At 41.8% G+C, this 20303-nt stretch overlaps 1 protein-coding gene across 1 annotated transcript; it reads right to left on the bottom strand.

The window, feature by feature from the left end:
- Nucleotides 1-19077: 19077 nt before the first annotated feature.
- Nucleotides 19078-19664, bottom strand: LOC147423184 (uncharacterized). The gene is made up of 2 exons (XM_086500974.1): nucleotides 19325-19664; nucleotides 19078-19199 (listed from the first exon to the last, which is right to left on the bottom strand). Exons 1-2 carry the CDS (start codon nucleotides 19662-19664, stop codon nucleotides 19078-19080), a joined length of 462 nt encoding a protein of 153 aa, XP_086357100.1.
- Between the last annotated feature and the right edge of the window lie 639 nt (nucleotides 19665-20303).

Genomic DNA, 20303 nt, shown 5'->3' with positions numbered 1-20303 from the left:
AGGATTTGCATATAAGGGACCTCTTCAAAGATTCATCTGCATCCTCGTTCTCATCCTCCTCGTCTTTCGATTCTGCATCAGAAAAGAGGTGGTTTAAAGACCGGGAAGGAGACGACGAGCAAGTCAAAAATAGGCCATTTCCCCTCTGGGTTCTGGCAATGCTACAACATTCTTGAGTTCTACTAAGCTTCCATATCCACACACAATATAAAGGTGTGTGCTTGTGTATGTGCGCATGCATATAGCTATGTCTCTCGAGTCGGGTCCTCGACCTTGGTCTCTCGGGCTGCCACTCTGTGCACGGGATGCACGTGGTGAGATTCTAATTGTGCGAAACTCTCCTACCTACTCAAGTAGCCCCCTATCGGACTTGAAATTGGTTGTTTGCTACTCCAACCTCCCCTGTTGAAACCTGTCGAAACCAGTCTGCACCGGCGTGGACTGGTTCCAGCATGTTTTGGGTATTTGTTGTTTAATAAAATCGACACCCATCGAAACCAATCTGCGCCTGTGTGGACTGGTTCCGGCATGTTTTGGGTATTTGTTGTTTAATAAAATCGACACCCCATTTGTTGGCGGATACGTCGCGACGGACTTCAGGACAACGAGAACTCACCTAACAAGATTTGTCAGCTAAGGACGAAGCTCGACCCGCAGGCACGTGGAAGCAAGCATAGGGCATCAACCTACACTCGACCGACTATTGACTACTTCCTACAGAGGTCTCTACCCAATGTCTAAGTTACAACCTTCAAGAGTAACAAGAGGAGATTTCCTACAACGCTTTCAACAGCCAAATACCCATCAAACGTTCTCGAAACGCTACAGAACTTGAAGGAAATCCTATTAACACCAATAGATCGCTCTCCCTAAGGTCCGTGACCCAAAACCCCAACCCTAAACACCCGGTGCAGAATCACGTAGGATGTCTGATAGGTTTTTGCAGGTCGTCGTTTCTGAAAACTAAAGTGCCTAATGTGTAGCTCTACTCATTGCGAACGTGTGGATATACTGAAATGCAAAAACGGACAACATATGCTCACCGTATCACCAGATATAGCTCGTGGGTCGATCTCGCAAAGCCGGGTCGTACACTTGCAATGTAGGTGTTGGTGTGTAGCTATCTTTGGGGACAACACGCTGCACTTCTCCTCACTTGATTCCGACCACCAGTGTGCGCGTAGCGTCAAGATAAACTCTCACTCTCTCTCGTACACAGAGTACGCTCAACTCACACAGACAAAACTTATGAAAAATGACAAAGGTTTTTTGCATTAAGGTCAAAAGTGGTATAAATACCTTACAATCTCAAACCCTAATGTTCCAATTTAACCATTTACTAAGTCTAAATGTCAAAAATAGGATACAATTTGGAAGCTTCTGCAAGCCCCACTATTTATGAAGGTGAAATGATGATTTCTTCTCAATTAAAGAATGATTACAAAGGAAATTAGTGTCCCGCCGGGCAATCATCCTCTGTTGAGTGTGTCCAGCAGCTAACACTCCCCCCTCCTAGATCATGTCGTCCCCGACATGACAGTAGAACTGCTTCTTCAGTGGAGGCTTTTGCGCATCTTCAGAACAGAATTCAGAAGAGACTCATACCGTGCATGCTGGGCAAGTAATGTAGGGTCAAATATATCTGTATCGATGGTGAAACCGGTGTAGAAGGCTTCTTCAAAGGCCTCGAGATGGTACAAGGGCAAACACATTATTTGTTGGTAGAGGGCATGTATCACCTCATGGGAAGTTTGAGTAGACAGTTCATACGCACATCTATATGTATCTTGGAAGAAGAATATGATGTCTGTTGCCTGTCCAGGTTTAAAGATCTCAAAAACTGCTAGAAGGGTTTTACATATTTTCCTGATCATAATGCAAGAGAGGTCAGGCGAGCCAGTGAACAATTTAATGGCACCTGTTAGGGTTTTCACCATGTATTTCTCACTCATTCTCTCACCTACCTTCAAGCCTAGCAGCTTTGGGTAGTTGAGCCATGTGGGGTGGCTTTCTTCAGCAGATCTTGTTCTTTCCAGGTCCGCATCCTTGGTAGAGGGCAAAAGCTAAGGTTATCTCTGATTATTTTAGGTGCCTCTACCAGATGTACTAAATACTGTGGGTATTTAGTTAGCCATGCCTTCCTCCATTTTGGATGAGAGTCCACAATAAGCTTAACACCTTCTGGTTTGGTGATATCTTCTTCGTATAGTGGCACTATTGGCTCCTCTTTAATCCTCTTGTTTAGTGTAGCAGCTTCATACTTGAGAAGAGGATATGGGAGAGAGGGTTGTATCCATTCATGTCGAACGACATTTGCATCTAATTTTTGAATGGTCATAGACTTCAATATCCTCTGCTCCCATTGCATTGCTTCTTTGGCGGTGTCTTTTATGGCCGCTTCTATTGCCTTTTGTAAATTGTTTTCTTCTTCTTGTGTCAGATCTCGGGGCTCTTGGGATGGTCCCACAAGGATGTCCTCTTGCATTGTTGTGTCCACTGGATCTGACACATTGTCTATATATATTCCTTCCATAACTACTAGCCCTGTGCTCAATTGTGACTCTTCAGTCTGCTGTTGGCCTTTTAGCTCATCAATCTGCTTTTGATATGCTTTATTTTCCTGTTCAGCTTGATCCCCCATGGTCACTAAAAGGTCGTTCAATTCAGCATTGGCTTTCTCAGCCTCTTCAAGCTTCTTCTTGGTGTCTTCATTTTCAGTTTGCATCTTCTTGAGATCCTCGTCCATCTTCTTTTTCAAGGCTGCTAGCTCATCTTTCATGGACTTGTTCTCATCCTCCAAACGGCTTTGCATCACTAGGGAGCCCTCGGCCAGCATCAATCTTTCTCTCTTCTCTAGTGTCAACTCCTTTTGGAGTTCCTTCATCTGTTCTTCATACGTATACTTCTCTGAAGCAGTGCTAGTTGAGGCCGCGGCTCTGACTCTTCCCGGAGATGCCCTTAGCCTCTGGATTCTCTGATCTTTCACTTTTATTTGATCTTTCGGCTCTATAACTTTGTCCTAGCTGGCTCATGTTCTAGCTTAGCTTTTTTCTTAGCATTCCTCAAAGTCTCCACGTCTTTGGACTCATCAGCAAGTTGGAGTGTCAAGTTGTCCATTTCTTTCTCCACATCCGTCAGTGATTTGCTGATTTTCTTATACTCCTCATCTGCTCTTTGAAGCTTTTGGTCTGCTTCCTGACTCTGAATTTCTAGCTCTTGGAATCTTTTAGTGCCGCGTCTAGATCAGCTTGCAGCTTGGCTTGCTTCTTTGTGTTCTCTTGGTCCTGCTTTTGCAGCGAGTCCACCTTGGCTTTGATTTGAACTTCATTTGCTTTGATATTATCACACTCAATCTCAGTGGCCATAAACCTTGCTCTGAGCCTAGTGAGTCTTTGCATCACCTCATCCCAATCATTGGCTTGTGGCTTTAAATCCATTGTATCTGTGGCCATTTCCTTCAACTCCACCAATCGAGGGCTCAATATATATTCTTTGGGCCTAGTGCTAGACAACTGAAAAGCTCCATGAGCTGCCTCTTCTCGAGAGTATCCAATAGCTAGTAGATCAAGTAATATTCTATAGTTTTTTGCTTCTGGATCCGGCTTATCCTCTTTTGGTCCAATTTTTGTCTCTTGCTCTTTCTCTTTGTTCTCCTCTTCCTTGGAGTCTTGTTGCCCATCAGATTTGTTCAACTCCTCAGTTTGTCGGGTTGAGGAGGACTAGGAGGAGGTGGTGATGGTGGAGGACTTGACTCTTGGCTTGATGGCGGGGTTGATGGTTTCTTTTTGAAATCTCTGTTAGCTTTTGTTTTCCTCTCTCTTTCTTCCCCTTCCTGCTCTTCTAGCAGCTGCCGCCTCACATCATCAACTTCTTCTTTGGTAAAAGGTATGTTTGGGATATTATCAGCTGTAGCATCTAAGATCTCGAAATTATTTATATAATATTCAAAGCAATCCCTTTTAGTCCATCGAGAAGATCCAGACATAGCCTCAAGTGAGGGCTTCCATAATTTGCTCAGATCCCCTTTTAGCATCCTGTCAGCTCTGAAACTCTCCATTAGTCTTTCCAGCCTTGTTGCTTTCTGTGACTTTGTTTCCTTTACTGGCACCTGTAGAGTTGCTTTCTTCCCCTTCTTGGGCTGTGGCGGCTCTTCTGGCACTGTCTCTAAACGACGCTTCAACCTTGTGGGTACCCTTGGAGCCTTAGGAGGCTCTTCTTCTTTGTCTTCCTTCAGCTTGATCCAATCATTTTGGGAGGGAGGTAGAGGCCATTTTCCCTTGGCATCCAATGATTTATAGATGACTTTGGTTATCAACTCACGAGGCACAATATAAGTGGGATTTTTGGTCCCCAATCTCACAAGGTTGTAGTGAATGTAAGCGGCATAGTTTATCTCCCTTGGGCGGCTCTTTTGCATCGCCCAAGTGAAAGTGGTGGCAATAGCTCCAGGTGGCATCCTGTATTTCTGTGGCCGCTTGGTACACATGTGGAAGTACTGATTGTATAATTGTCTCATGATGGCCACCTTCGGGTTTGCAATATCTTCAAATGTATAATTATTTTTCTTCTCTGAGTAGACCTTAATGTCATCCCGCCTCTTAGTCACAGTCTCCTTTGTTAGAGAGGTCAAGTGCTACTGCCACCACCTTCTCTGTGATGACAATCATCTTATTAGGCTTGCCTTGCAGATCTGTAACTCTGGCTATGCCATCCTCTTTGATTGTGGTGACAAATTCCCACACTCTTTTAACATCAATCCCTGCTGGCAAGGCTTCAAAGTAGTTGTGTAGATCCAGTTTCTCCAAGTAGTCCCCCATCTTGCTCCTGACAAATTCATTGAGCTTTTGAGGGATCATGGGTAGCTCCACTGCATTTCCCTCTGGATCTTTAAACACTCCTTGGTAGATTCTCAGATCATTGGCTTCTAGTAGGTCATCTTGAATCCAAGTGCTTGTGGGCTTCAGGGTTCCCTCTGGGATAACAAAAGGCTCCACTTCTTCTAAGTAGTCCTTGATAGCCATCCTCTCCTTCTTTGCGGGCGACTTTGTAGCTGCCATGGATCCTGTTGCACTCAGTAGTCCAAAGTTAGCGTTTTTTCACAGATTTGCTGGTAAACTGAGTTTTGACTACCCAAATGACTTGAAAATTGAAATAAGAGCTCTAAAGGGACTAGGGAAGCCATGCATGTGCCCGCAGTGGGTTTTTGGCTGAAAAATAAGCATGTAGACATCCTACGCGTAGTATGGATACTTCCTCTGATTTTGATGAAACTTGACATGCTTGTGGCCCTTGACTTGTGCAACATGGCTATGTACTTGGAATTTGGTTTGGACATTAAAAAAAAAGCAATTTTGAGCAAATTTAGGCTTTTGGCTCACAAAATGGGTAGGATGTCCTATATGGACGGGCAAATGATATCCAATTGGATTGAAATTTGATATACAGGCTTCTTATACCATGTAAAAGACTCCCACGATGTGAATTCCTGCACAGAAGGTCAATATGACCCTGGAGACATCCTACGCGTAGGATGTCTCTTATCTCAGAATGACTTGATTTTGGTTTTGTGGGTAGCCCTTAGCATGTAGAACATGGCCCTATTCTTGCATTTTGATTTGGACAAGTATTGGTGTTGTTAGGAGCATGTTTAGTGTTTTTAGGCTCAGAAAAGTGCATCTTTGAGGTTTTGGGGGCAAAATGTGAAGGGTCTGGCTTGAAATTTGATATATGATCTTGTGAAGATGTTATAAAGATATGTGGAACTCAAAAACACCAGCTGGGGGTCAAATAGGGCATTTAGACATCCTACGCGTAGGATGTCTATTTCACTATTTTTCATATCTGACTCCACAGTTAGCTTGGCAATGTGATAATGAGTATATTGTGCAAGTTTCATGTGATTTGGACTAATTTTGGTAGGTCTATGACCCTTTATTGCCTCTATGCTCTGACTTTCCGTTTTTTTGATGCATATGAGGTCAAATCTTGTTCAAATGTGATGAAACTTGATGGCTAGCATGTATAAGCTATGTAGAAGCTATGTATGAGGTGAGATATTGAGTTGGGTGCCCAAACATGGCCTTGAGACATCCTACGCGTAGGATGTCTCCTGAGGAATTCTTTTGGAAGAAGTGTTACTAGTATATGCCCTTAGCCCCCCTGAGTCCTCTTTAAGTCTTATTTCAATAAAAAAGTCAAAAAGATAGATAGAAACTCCCTGTTTGGATTTCAGAGCGTCCGAGTTGTTTTCTGACTCTTGGAGTGCTTTTCGACGATGAAATTTCTTGATGTTAGTCTCCGTAGCCTCATGGTTCCTTGGGGAACCTTGCCATATGGTTTTTGTTGGATTTGGCTTCACTGGAGCTCCATTTGGCGATTTGTCGCTTTGAAAGCGCCCGTGGTTGCGTTTGCATGCCGTCGATGACTTCTGGTGGTCTACCACCATAGGACTTGGTTGTTGATGGTCTAGGCAAGCCGCTCATGAAGTTTGGTGGCAAACGGACATCCAGTTTGGCCGTGAGAGCCAGTTTGACGCTTTGTGTGTCCGATGCCATTTCTGAAGTTTAGTCCTGCTTCGGGTTGCCTTATGGCCATGTGCGCTATATAGCCTTGTAGAGCATGTTGAGATGCTCCTACCCATGATTTTTGGTAGCATTTGGGCGACTTTCCACTGATTTACCACTTGGTGGCCTCTTGCAGGGCTTGTGGTGCCAGGGCTTTTCCCAATGTTTTTTTGCCACCTTTGGGCATTCAAGAGTGGTCTCCTATGCTAGGGTAAACCCCCTATGAAGATTTATGGCTATTGGGTTAGCCGTTAGGTGGCTACATCTACCTGTAGGTCACTACTGCCCGTTCCTCGTGTGAACCCTACACTAGTTTTCACGATAAAACATCAAACATACGCGAAAATCTCAAGGTGTTGAGCTTACCTCTCATATTTGGAGCTATCGGGTGGTCGTGCATGTCGTAGAAGCAGCTAGAAGTCCGGTTCATTCTAGGTGGCTAGAGCTCTCTCTCAAGAAGGAAATAGTAGAAATGATCTCTAAGTAAAATGAAAAAATCTTATAATGGGGGTCCTCGGACCACTTTCTATGAAATTTGACATGTGCCCTTAACTTCTTGCGAGATGCGGTTTATGCTCGAAAAGTTCTTGATTTGGACTCCGTTTGCCCAATTTTCGAGAAATTTGACGTTTCGGTCAAAATCTGGCCAAAAGTGACGCCTCCCGCTCCATTCACATAATTGCAGACCATAGGTTGTCCTATAGTCACTGATTATCCCCATATTTTTTGTTTTTCATTACGACCATATTTCACTTGCTTTTTGTATTTTTGAAGTTTTTCTGTTGATAATTAGTAAAATAGAAAAATAAATCCAAAAACTCCCCAAGAATCACAATAACTCAAAAACATCACAATAACTCAAAAACTCACATGTAATTTTATGGCCGGATTTCTCCGTTTTACCAATATTTTGCCCGAAAAATGGCTATTTTTACATATATACACACACCTAGAGGCCTAATTTGGCGTTTGACACCATATACTTGTATATTCGTGCTGTATAAGGGCATATGTACTTAGGTTAGTCCAGAAAATTTTGCAATCAAACGAAAACGCTTCAAAATAGTCGAAAAACATGCCCTTTTTTGCTCTTTTCACCCTCATTGGGTCCGCTCACCTTCATTGGGTCCGCATTGAAAATGCCTCCCCCCCTCCTAGTCGGAGTCCTCCCGGACAACAAGGTATCTCCTCGGGGTATGTGTAGTGCATGGGTTAAAAATTGTGCTAATACGCAGCCTTGTAATGTGGCCCTATCTGATGCATACTCAGTCAATGCATGGAAAAATTAATGTTGTGCGAGAGAAGGGAATAAGTAAGATGCTTATTGGCATTCGACGTCGAGGTTTCTTGTTTGTTGTTGATTTGGTTGGCGGATTTTCTTTGGAAGTAAAAGTTGTGACTCTACAACTCTTTGTTTGATCGTCTTTTTTGCAAAAGTTGCTTGGGTTTCCGTGACTGTCGATATGGCCGTGGTTGTTTCCATGGATGGAAGTGTCATTTCCGTTGTAGCTATAATATTTTTCTCTGTTAATTGTCCTTTGGAGTTTTTTTGTGGAGTCTTTTGTAGGTTTATTGCCTCGTCCTTGGTCGTCATTGCTGTTCTGCTGATCGGCACCCACATAGATCGGTTTGCCGCTTTCATATGTAGTGAGTGTCTGGCTACTGGTGTTGCTTGTACTAAAGAGAGTTCCTGTTGCTTTGGTTTGGGGATCCAAATGCGTGTCGCATTTAAGTGGTTACTGAGCATTCTCTTCAAGATCCATATCTTTTTTATTCCCTTGGTTGTTGGTTTATTAACCGTGTTCTTCTGTTGATTTCTGCTGTTGTATTGTGGTTTGTATGCCAGGTCGCCTCTATCCTTCCGTGCCCATACTTGTTTTTTGTGTGTTGCTAACCTTGATCTATTCACTGTGGTCTGTGTTGTCTTAATTTTGTAGTGAACATGGTTGGCAATTCCGTGGTTGTTCTCCATGGGTATCGTGTTGTGCTTTATTGGCACCCATCCTTTTTGTTCTTTATCTAGTGATGGTGGTGCTATTATCTGGTTCTTCCGGGTTGTCTGAGCAAAAGGCTACCACTTGTTGTTCTTGTGCACACTGAATTTTGATTGTATCTGAATTCCAATCTATCTCCACAGCATACTCTTTCTGCCCAGGTTGTCCCAACAACATGGGGTGTAGTGTGCTCACATCCTCAACCACATAAAACTTGTGGGGGTAAACATATTGATGTATTTGTATATGCAATATTGTCCAGCCCAATGTTCCTAGAAAATGTGATGTACTACTTTCCAACACTTGTTGAGTAGGATGTAGTTGATCTTCGAGCTTGAGCTGCTTATATAATTTGTAAGAGATCATATTTGCTTGAGCTCCGGAATCAAGCAATGCCGTTGATTCAACTTGATTGCTACCCACTTTGACTGCAATTATTGGTTCCCCTGCGTCTTCACCAAAATTTGTTAATCGAATAGCATTTATTCGCAACGGTGATCCACTTTGTTGTTGTTGTCATAGAAGCCTTCTTTTTGCAATGCGTTCTTTTGCGTCTGCTTGTGCTTCTTCTCGTACCCTCTGTTTCTCCTTCATCCGTTGTTTTTCTTGATGGATTTGTTGAAGCATATCCTGTATTAGTGGTAAATGATACTTTTTTAACCGACACCCACTAATCCAATTTTGCATTTCTTCTCCTACCAATGTAGCAAGTTTTACAACTCCACTTTGTGATAAATCACTAATCACAAAGGGTCCCATCCCTTGCTTTTTAAGTTTCTTGGCATGTTGCTTCAAAGTATAAAGAACTACATAATCACCTATTTTGAACTCTTTCGTACGCACATGCTTGTCAAAAAACTCTTTTTGTCTTCTCTTTTTAGTATAGATCGAAGCTACATCTCTCAGTCGAAGTTCATCTAGCTTTTCAAGATCATCTATTCTTGAAGAGAGCTCATAGCCTGTCCATTCTAAGTGTTTCTCTACTCATAGAGTTGGAACTAAAAACTCTATGGTTAATATAGCGTTTAGACCAAACACCATGTTGTATGGTGTGGTTCCCATTGATGTTCTGTAAGCTACCCTGTATGCCCATAGTGTTGAGTGTAATTGTTGATCCTAGTTTGTCCTTGACTCTGATACAATTTTAGTCAAAACAGTGCATAGGTTTTAGTTGTGGCCTCAGCTTGTCCATTTGCCTGTGGATGATATGGAGCAGATTTCTTATGTATGACCATGAATTCCTCTAGCAGATATTCAATGACTTCATTAAGGAAATGTGTTCCTTGATCACTGACAATTTCTATTGGTAATCCGTATCGTACAAAGACATTCTCATACAAAAATTGTGCAGTGGTTCTTGCGTCTGCTTTTTGTGTTGCTTTGGCTTCAACCCATTTTGTGAGATAGTCCGTAGCCACAATGATATATTGGGTATGGGTGTGATTTGCAGGGGATGAAATAGGCCCCACAAAATCAATTCCCCATTTTGCAAATGCCACTGCTCCCATCATTGGCCGTAGTGGCATCTCATCTCTCTTTATCGGCACCTTAGTGCGCTGACATGCGTCACAACGCTTTACAAACTCCTCAGCATCCATGTGCAATGTAGGCCACCATATTTCTGCGGTTAAGATAATTTTTTCCGTCTTATCGCCTGAAAAATGGCCTCCACTTATTCCTCCATGTGCATGTTCTAGAATCAGCAGGTATTCACTTTCACTTGCACAAATTTTAAGTTGATTGTCCTTTCCTCTCTTGTAGAGTTGATTTCCAATTAAATTAAAGTCTCGAGCCTCCAACTCTATAGCCCTTTTTCGTGCTTTTGTTACGTTTTTAGGAAATGTCCTTGTTGTTAAGAAATCAATGATATATTGACTCCATGCAGGTGCAATGGTTACCTGAAACACTGTCGCGTGATCCACCGGTCGTTTGGCACTACATATAGTACAATTGTTAACAAAAGCATGTGTGTCAGCATACAGAGTTGGCTTCTTCAAGATAACACTCGAATTCCTCTGGATTTATACATAATCGTAGAATTTGGTCCGAGCCTAGATGGTACAGTCGTCCTGCAATCAATTGAAATTTTTTTGTTTGTCGAAATGTTTGTTGTTTGGATCTGTCTTCTTTGTTATCAAATCTACCTCCAAAGCAAAGAATGCTAACAATTTCTTGAGACCATTTGGGTATCATTTCAATATTGAAAAGATAAGCATCAGGTATGTCATCATCTACTCCTTCAAGAGCTTCCCCGTTTTGTAGCCTTGAAAGATGATCCGCCCGTAGATGAGTTTTATCCTTTTTTACTACCACTGTGAAGTCAAACTCTAGCAGTATAATAAACCACCGTACAATTCTCCCAGTATTGCATGGTTTATCTACTAGATACAAAAGAGCTTGATGATCTGTGAAGAACACAAATTTGTTTGCAAGCAAGTAATGCCGAAATTTCTTTACAGCATAAATCATTCCTAATCCCTCTCTTTCAGTGGTGGTGTAGTTATTTTATGCACTATTTAGCTGTCGACTCACATAACAAACTAGGAAATCCATTGTTTCGTCTCCAGGTTGAGCCATAATACTCCCAATTGTGTATGCATATGCATCAATGTGAACATGGAATATCCTTTCCCAATCTGGTGCTTTAAGTACAGGTGCTGATACAAGGTTTTCCTTAAGCTTTTGGAATGAAGTTTCACACTCCTCAGTCCAGCCGAAACTGACTAATAAGCAATATAGAGGTTGTGCAATGACCGCATAGATATATATGAATCTTCGATAGTATCCACAGTGTCCCATGAAAGATTGTACTTGTTTGGCATTAGTAGGCCTGGGCAAGTCTGCTATGACTCTCATTTTGTCTAGGTCAATGGTTATGCCATTTCTTGAGACAATATTTCCTAAGATGCGGCCTTGCCTTACCATAAAAATGCATTTTTTCGGGTTGAGACAGATTCGATATGTTCTGCACTTCTCAAATACCTTTTGTGAATGGTCAATACGTTCTTCTTGTATCAGAGAGTGGACACAGAGATCATCCATATATATTTCTAAGAATATTCTCAGTTATTCTTTGAACGCATGAGTCATTAACCTTTGGAAGGTAGTTGGGGCATTGGTTAGGCCAAAAGGCATAACTCTGTACACATATATTCCCCACTCTGTGGCAAATGCTGTTTTGTGTTGATCCTCTATTGCAATTGCCAATTGGTTATATCCTGAAAACCCATCTAAAAAGGAATAGGTGCGTTTTCTTGCCACCCTCTCAAGCCCATGTTCTGTGATCGGCAAGGGATAATTATCCCTTATTGTGGCTGCGTTCACTTTTTTGAGGTTCACACACACACACACACGCAGCTTTCCGTTCTTTTTGGGGACAACCACAATGGGTGACACCCAATCTATATGCTCGATTTATAGATGAATTTAGCATCCATCAGCTTGTCAATCTCTTCTTTGATTCATTTAGCAAATGTATCATTATATGTGTAAGGATGTTGTTTGCTAGGTTTGGCATCTGATTTTAAAGGAATTGTATGTTGGAATATCGAGGGATCGACTCCTTTGAGGTCTTCGTAGGACCATGAAAACACATCTTTATACTTCTTGAGAAGTTGTGTTAGCCTTTCTTCTTCTTCAGGCTCTAAATCAGTTGCTATATAGACAGGCTGAGGCTCTTTGCCTGGCGCAGCGAGGTCTATCCGTTTTGCATTTTCCGGCCCATCGTAAGATTCCTGGTTTATTCTTTCCCTTATTGCTGGTGTCATTATGATTTTTCTGTCTTGGATGGTGAATTTTCGATAGTGGGATGGTACATTCATATTTCCTTTTTCTGAATCCTCCTTACCGTCACTTTCTCCCTCAGTAGTCCATACCTCTCGTAACGACCGTTTTAGTTCTTGGTATTTCTTTTTACGCTCTATTTTGGTCCACTCTGGATCGTTTGTCTTTTCTTGTTTTGATGGTTGAGATTTTCTTGATTTTGTTTTTGTTTTAGTCTTCCGTGCTTGTTTTATTTCCTCATGTGTCCTTTCCCTTCGAACTCTTGAGAATCTTCCTGATATTTGGTCTTTTACACAATCCTCTGCCTTGACAAGCATTAGATAATGAGTTTTATATTTTATCCTGGGCATCGGGTTCTCTCTAATTTTTTTTTCTGTTCTTTTTTTTTAATAGCGTTCCTGGCATCTAGGGTGTTGATTTGAAAAATCAAAAAACTTGATATTCGTGGTTGTCTCCCCATGCTCGCTTGAGCTGTCTGAACACTCGTGATATGCATCGTTACTTAGTTCCAGATGCTTAGAGGAGTCATAAAACTCTTCTTGTTCTGGTGAGTCTACATACTCACCTCCTGCTGGTATAAGGTTTACCATGTAATAGGGTAGCACATCATAGCCATCCTTATCGCAAAATTTTATCGTTGGGCTATCTGTAATGGTACATACATCCAATGTTGCTAGTATGTGTTCCCATTCTAGAGGTTCTAAGGCATCTTCGGGAAAAGGTTTTGGAATGTAATCCTTGTCCTCAATAGATCTTTCTAAGATGCATTCCTCTCTTTTTAAGCTCCCACAATGTGAAGTTCCGCACATCCATAGCTCTTTTTTCTGCCCAAAACCATGTTGGGAGTTCAGACCCTGCCAATGTAGTTGAATCAAACTCTTCCACTAGTGTCTGGTTCACATCCTTGTAACTATGGTCTTTTATGTATATTTTGGTTGTAGTCTCCCCACGTCTGAGGTATATGTGGTCGTAACCCCAATTCTCGACCATCTTTAATTGTCTCATGAATGGTCTTCCCAAGATGATCTCGTAATTGTTCTTTTTGTCGAAATCAACTATTGCAAATGTATGCTCACACTCGATTCCGCAAGAGGTGACAATTACTTTATCTAAAAGTCCTAGAGGTTTTTTCATGAACCCATCTGCCAGTTGCAATTTCATTCTGGTAGCTCTCAAAGTCGGTTTTCCCCATTTTTTAAAGATCTCTTTGGTGGCGATAGCGACTCCCGCTCCACTGTCAAGAATAGCTTTGGATACTACTCCTTGAAATTCTACTGGTAGTGTGGTATTTCCATCTTCTCCCTCGTAATATTCTCCAACCTTGTTTAAAGGTACTGGTCTAGTGTTTAGTTGAGGCTTGTCCAATTCTCTGATCCTGAAGCTTCGAGGTAGGGTCTTTTACTCCAAATTTTTCTAAGCATTTGCCTACGATGGTCCACATGTTTGGTCGTAACCTCAGGAGTTCGGCTAACGTGATTGTGAATGCCACAGGGGTGGACAATAACTCAATCAACCCTTGTGAATCCATCATGCTGTTGGAAGAAAGTCTTTGAGATGGGATTGTTCTCACCTCAGACCCTACTGTCTCATTTTCTGACCCTACAGGCACTGCTTCCAGCATGTTCAAAGTAGTTTTTTCTCCTTTGCTCGGGTTCTTAGGGAAATCAGGAATCAAGTGAGTGATTCCACACTCGGTGCAATACGCATTGACTCTAATGATTTCATCATGAGGACACTCTCTTAGCCAATGGTCTCTGCCACACTTGTAGCAGGGTCCCTTAGGCTATTGAGGTGCTCCTTGAGCTCCTCTCTGTTGGTACCCATGCCTCTGACCACCCATGCCTCCGTTGGCTATGAACAACAGTGTTCGTTCATCCAAGTTGTATCTTCCTTCTCCTGTTGCATGTGCAACTGTTGGTGGTCCTGTACTTCCAATCATGCTCCAAGGTTCTGGCGTTGGGGTTTCTTCCGGTGGATAATAGGCAGGATTTGTTACATATCCATTGGAATCTTCGTAATATGCATGCATAGGTACCAAAGCCTTCTCTTCTGGTTCGTTTACCGTTGGTGTGTATCTTATGCCGACCTGTCATAATCCTAGTAGGGGTGGTTGTTGCCCCAATACTGGTTGTGGTCTTTCAACACCTACAGGTCCTGGTAGGTTGCTTGCTTGATACCTATGCATCGGTGGAAGTCGAGGAGATGCTACCTAAGCTTGGGGAGCATAAGGTCGCTCTCTCACATATCCCTTGTTATAATAACATTCCTCCGTCACATGGTTTGTCCATTTTTGTTCAATAGCACACGACTTCGGCTGCTTAGCCTAAGGTTTGGCATACATATTAATTTTTTTTAGCACTTCCTCCACAAGCTACTCCTGGCTTACATCTACTTCTCCTTTCGGTGCTGTCTTAACGGACTGGCTTCCACTTTGTTGTGAGGATGAATCGTCATCAAGATCTTTGAATTCACCCCCCTTGTAGACCGCACAATTGTCTACAAGGTAAAGAGCCTCCTTAGTTAACTCATTTAACGTCATGCTCCTCTTCATATGTAAGTCCTTCTGGAGATCTGCGTTCCTTAGTCCTTGAATAAATATAAGCATAAGTCTGGACTGAGTTGGCAGTTCTTTCACAGGGCAGAACTTCACATATCTTTTTAGTCGTAGGGTTGCCTTTCGCACAGATTCCCCTTCTTTCTGTTGAATTTATGGATTTGTGAGACTGTATTATGAGCTTCCCCCTTTGTGAGAATTCCTCAATAAACTCGTCAAAAACCTCCTCCATAGACTCGAAATCTCTACGCTCCACAGAGTCAAACCAAGTAGCGGCATCCTCTTCTAGGGTAAGCCCAAACCCTGCAAATTGAGTAGGGAAGTCCAACACTTCTTTAACTCTAATTACACGCACAAAGACTTCTATATGATTCCTAGGATCTCTGTTTCCCGTGTATTTATTCTCCTTCTCTAGCCACTTTGCCTCCTTTGCCTTGGAAACCTCTTCCTTCTTCGTTGTTTTAGCTCTCATACTCTCCATATACTGAGTGGGGCTGTTGGTGTAGTCGACAAAGGCCACATGATTAACTTGTCTTACAAAAACCTCTGTTGATGGTATTCGCAAAATATCAATGATTTGTTTTCTCCTTTTCTGGCTACCCTGGCTGACTGGGAAGAATGGGATTTTCATTCTCATCTGTGAACCGCTGCCTTGATTGATCACCTGTCCTTGGTGCGTTTGAAATATTCTAGTGCAAAGGAAGGTCTACATTAATTGCCCCTGCCATCATATCGACAATGAATGTATGATCATCATTACTGGTATACAAGGTGTTATTTTTCATACCTTGAAAGTTGGAGAGATCTTCCTCTTCCATTAGTTGCGTGAAGGTAATTGATTTCTCTATCTCTTCATTTTCTCCATTTTCCCTGGAAGTTTCTTCATTGAATTGAGCATTCATATCTTTCAATGCAAGAACTACTTCGTCTTCCATGTCCACGTGCAATGGGACTATTGTATGAGGATACATTCTCCATCTCTATTGTTGCAACAGGGTCTTCAACCAATCTAATATGATTGTTAGGCATTCCTTCGAAGGGAACTGCTGATAAATCCAAAGGCCATATGCCAGTTGCACGAAATTGAGCCTTGATGCTAGATTTTGTGAAGGAGGATTGTATTGCCTTGGCCACTATAGAAGCGAGTTCTACTTGTGTTGCTTGCCTAGAAGAAGCTGTTTGCTGCCAAATGTCTCTTTCCCAAGGCGAGAGCTCCAAAAGGGCATAATCTCTTTGTAAACTACTTCTTGTTTTGAAGTACTAAAGCCATTGAGTGGCTGCTTTCCCATGGACGTAGCCCACATTGGGTGAACCACGTATATCATGTGTACTCTCTCTCTCTCTCTCTCCACTCTATAATCTCGTGTGTGTAAATCTGTCTCTCTCCATTAAGTAACCTAGTCAATTATCTATGTAGCTATTTAGCTATGTCTTATTTCGTAACAGTACATGCCTCTATCAATGTGTTTTTTGGGTTTTTTGCCCACCGTTTCTTGCTTTTTGTACATGTGGCTTTCTGCTAAATTTACTTCTTTCAATTGAGAATGATCAAAGAAAGTTTCAAGCATAGTTTCTGTGAGTTTCCAAGCCTACATGCTTGTCAACCCAAATGACATAACCTCAAACTTGTAATGTTCATGCTTGGTTCAAAAAGCCGTCTTGTAGATGTCGCCTTTGGCGATCCAAACGTGATGGTACCCACGTTTAAGTTGTTTGGAGAATATCGTTTAAGTTGATGCTCTAAGATCTACTCAATGCAAGGCATAGGAAAGTTAAAGCATAGGAAACTTCAAGTTCACTCTAGACCTAGCCAAGGCGGCTCAACAATCAGTCTTTCACGTTGCCTCTTTTGACAACCCAAGTATCACAAATATCCGATTTGTGGAGGACGACGCTTGGTATAATGGAGGTGATCATGTACAAAGCAGCAATAATACTATCTGGTTGATGCAATATGCACTTGAGGAATCACACAAAGCCACAAACAACTTTAGCAAGCAGAACAAAATTAAGGAAGGAGCGTTTGGTTATGGGTAAAAGCCTGGTAACAGTAAAGAGATCAAAGGGAAGCTCAAAAGAGCAATGGCAGATGGAATTTTTTAGTGTAGCTTGCTGTCACCTGAGCAGTTAGTCAGCTCAGAGTATTCTCACAGCATTTTAAGATAGTGAGGGACAGAGTATCATTGCGTTATGCAGCTGTGGATCTCTGTTTTTGTATGCATGGCTACAGGTCGAGGGAGTTGAGTATCAAGTCGATGGTTCCTGTAGTCCAACCACACCCACCCGTAGGTGGTCTCAGTTGAAGGCCTAGGTATGTGCAATGGCAATTGTCGTTGGCGAAGGTGGCCCGCCAATTCAGGCAGCCCTACCTCATCTTTGGTGGCAGTCCTTGGCCTCTCTTATAGGGGCAGCTACACTGAGATTAAGGTCGTCCAATGTTCCCGGAAGAGTCGTCTGATTTGAGCTGCTGGCAAACTACCTCATGGAATTAGTTACCTCTGTCGAGGAACATTCAAATTGGTCTTGCTATAACATTGTTCTGGTTGAGCTGGTTAGTACACCCAATTGAACCTGGATCAACGGCAGAGTTGGAGAAACCTCAACTCTTAGGTTTACCTTTGCAACCTTCTTGCTTTGCAAAGTATTCATCTATATCAACCCCTGCATGTGCATTGTACCATTTCAAGTGCATTGAGGCATCGATGAGCAGTTTGATATGCTGTTTCTAAGGTTACAAGGCCTGAGTTATAGGCTTAGATTGTTTTTCCCACGTCTGTGGGGGCGTTTTGCTCGACCTATGTCTATCTTTGTGGTGAGGTGGTAGCTAGAAATCAATGCGGCAAGCCGAGGTTGATGGAGGATGCCAAATGCACAGACAACTTATAGACCGAGCATTCTCTTGGAAACTTGTTGACCATTGTGTGGTGTGATTCTAGTATCCGAGTGCGTATTTCTGCAATGCGAGCCCCCTCAACTTTTTGTGCAAGCAATGTAACAAATGATATTCTTCCAATGGGTTTTGGGTGCAGTTTGTTTGCTGCGAGTGTGCATTATGATTGCAAAAATTGCTAAGATGTTTTTTCTACGAAGGTGAGTGACCAGGACGAAGAAGTTCGGTTTATGTCTGCTTCAAGGTCTCATAAGGCAGTGCGAGAATAAGGGTTTTGTCTGCTTCAAAGTCTCATAAGACCCTTACCAGAATAAGTTGACTGGAAGGCTCCTTGTTCATACGAGAGATGACGAAGTGTGGCATGAGCCACCAATGAATGCCACATCACATATATGGTAACGGTTATATGTGCTAACAGGGGGAGGAAGAATCAAGACCCACCCACACAGCACCATAGCTTCCTGTATGACAATGTGGAGTTCTTTTCAACAAAAGATTTGACTATTTAGAATGCATGTGTGCTCATGACAAACAACGGTTGTACTCTCTTGGTTAGTCAAATACGTAGTCTGGTTTGGATAGTGCAACTGCAAGAATGGTTGTACATCCTCAAATTGGAAGAAGCGTTTGAGAAGTGAACTATCTTTGGATCTCATTAACTAGTCTTGCTTGGTGGGCCTTGCTATGTAACATCTATAGAATACAATAGCACATATGAAAATTGACATTTAACATCTGAAGGAAGAAGCAGCATGACTATTTTGCCGATGGTGGCAATGTGTGAAAAGAAAATGGTGCTTGATTTTTTTTTAGTTTAAATGAGAGGATCCAAAATTGATTTAAATGTGAACTAATAGAGATTGATATGAGTTTTTTAATAATGAATGAACAATACTACTTGATAGGAATTTTGCGAATGTTTTTTGTGCACAATAATTGAGGAAAAAGAGAGAAAAAGGATGTTGTGTTAGCAGACAGAAAAAATCAGATTTCATTGAGACGTGCACGACAGCGACAAGGATAATTTAGATCTTTCTTTTTTGTTTCAAGAACATGTATTTCTTGCAGTGAGGGGGATGAGCTCGTAGAATATTATATCCAAATGAACTTGTACTACTATGTGTATTGATGAATGTTTTTTCTAGTCTACGTGCTATATGTAAATTCTTGGAGACGGAAAGTATGTCAAAAATAAAGTTTTCTTCGAATGGCTGGTAGCGATTAACGTCGGTTTTTGAAGGTGGTTAAGTCGACTATGCTCTGCCTTTCGTCTTTCAAAATTGTTTGTGACACCTATGTACTCTCGTCCGTTTTGGCGGCATGTGATGGAGTAGACGGTGTATTCAATGTCCGTTGTTTTTTGCTTGGTTGATTGTCGTGCTCGAGAAGCAGAACTTGAGGCTTGCTATCATGTTCTGCACAACAAAAGCAAGAAAGAAACAAATAGGATTAATGCAAGATTGCATGCTGAAACTTGAGAATATTAGACTATATAATTGAGCGGGGTATTTCTTGAAAATTTTTTTCATGGTGGTGTCACCTGTGGGTGGGTTGTCGATGTTGATGAAAGCGTATGGATAGTCACTTCCAAAGCGTGCTTTGTAAACATCCTTGTTGTGTTGCCACGTCAGCTTTTGTTCTGTAATTGATGGTGGCTCGTCGTTGCACTGTCTCTTGAAGCTTGCGAAGATCTCACTTGCGTCATTGTTCGTTGTATCTAAGAGGTCCTCGAACACGACATCGTAGCCATAGTGCAACATCTCAAGAATGTAGAGCTTTATTGGTGTCTTCAATTGAAGCAAACGATTACCATCCTCGACTGTCATGAGATCCTCGGGCACGTCAATCTCTATAGATACTTTGCAAATGATCTCTTTCATTAGACCTAGAAAAAAAGAGTATTAGAAGGGACAAACAAATTTGTTTTTCTTGTAAAAAAGTTTTTATGTTTAAAGCAATGAGAAGAAGGAAAAAAAGAGAAAATTGCATGTGTGTAGAGCTAACCTGTTGCTCTTTTGATACCCATGCTCTTGTTTTGTTCGAGCTGCTTTATGGATCTGTCTATTAACAATCGTAGTTCAGCATAGTTTGCAAAACCCTTGACAAAAGTGTCCGGCCGACAACCTGCCAGGTTAAGCAGATGCATTTGTCTCTCTGTTGGATACTAAGGTGGTTCGATTTGGGGATTTTTCTTTGAGGCAATGTTTTGCTTGAAAAGGGTAACAAGTCTCTGCAAGGTTATACAAATGCGATCAGTATTTTGTGTGCATTGCAGGATCATAATGTGATATGGTTTATAGAGCAGTATACCTTTGAATTGCTCATTTTATTCTCTTCCTTATTTATGTTGCCTGCAATGGTGACATGGTTAGAGTTCATACTGAAAAAACCAATAGTAGAATTGTGCAGAAGCACTGAGAAAGTGTTCATAAGAACCAGGACAAAAGTAGAGCGCAAGGTAATGCTACAAAGAGTGCAGTGCAAGTTAATGACAGCTTCGAAAGATCAAAATGGAAGAA

This window comes from Adiantum capillus-veneris, chromosome 26 (genome assembly GCF_014529385.1).
Source record: "Adiantum capillus-veneris isolate H3 chromosome 26, ASM1452938v2, whole genome shotgun sequence".
NCBI lineage: Eukaryota > Viridiplantae > Streptophyta > Polypodiopsida > Polypodiales > Pteridaceae > Adiantum > Adiantum capillus-veneris.
Note: the sequence above shows the minus strand (reverse complement) of the source record. Positions and strands in the feature narration are given on the sequence as shown.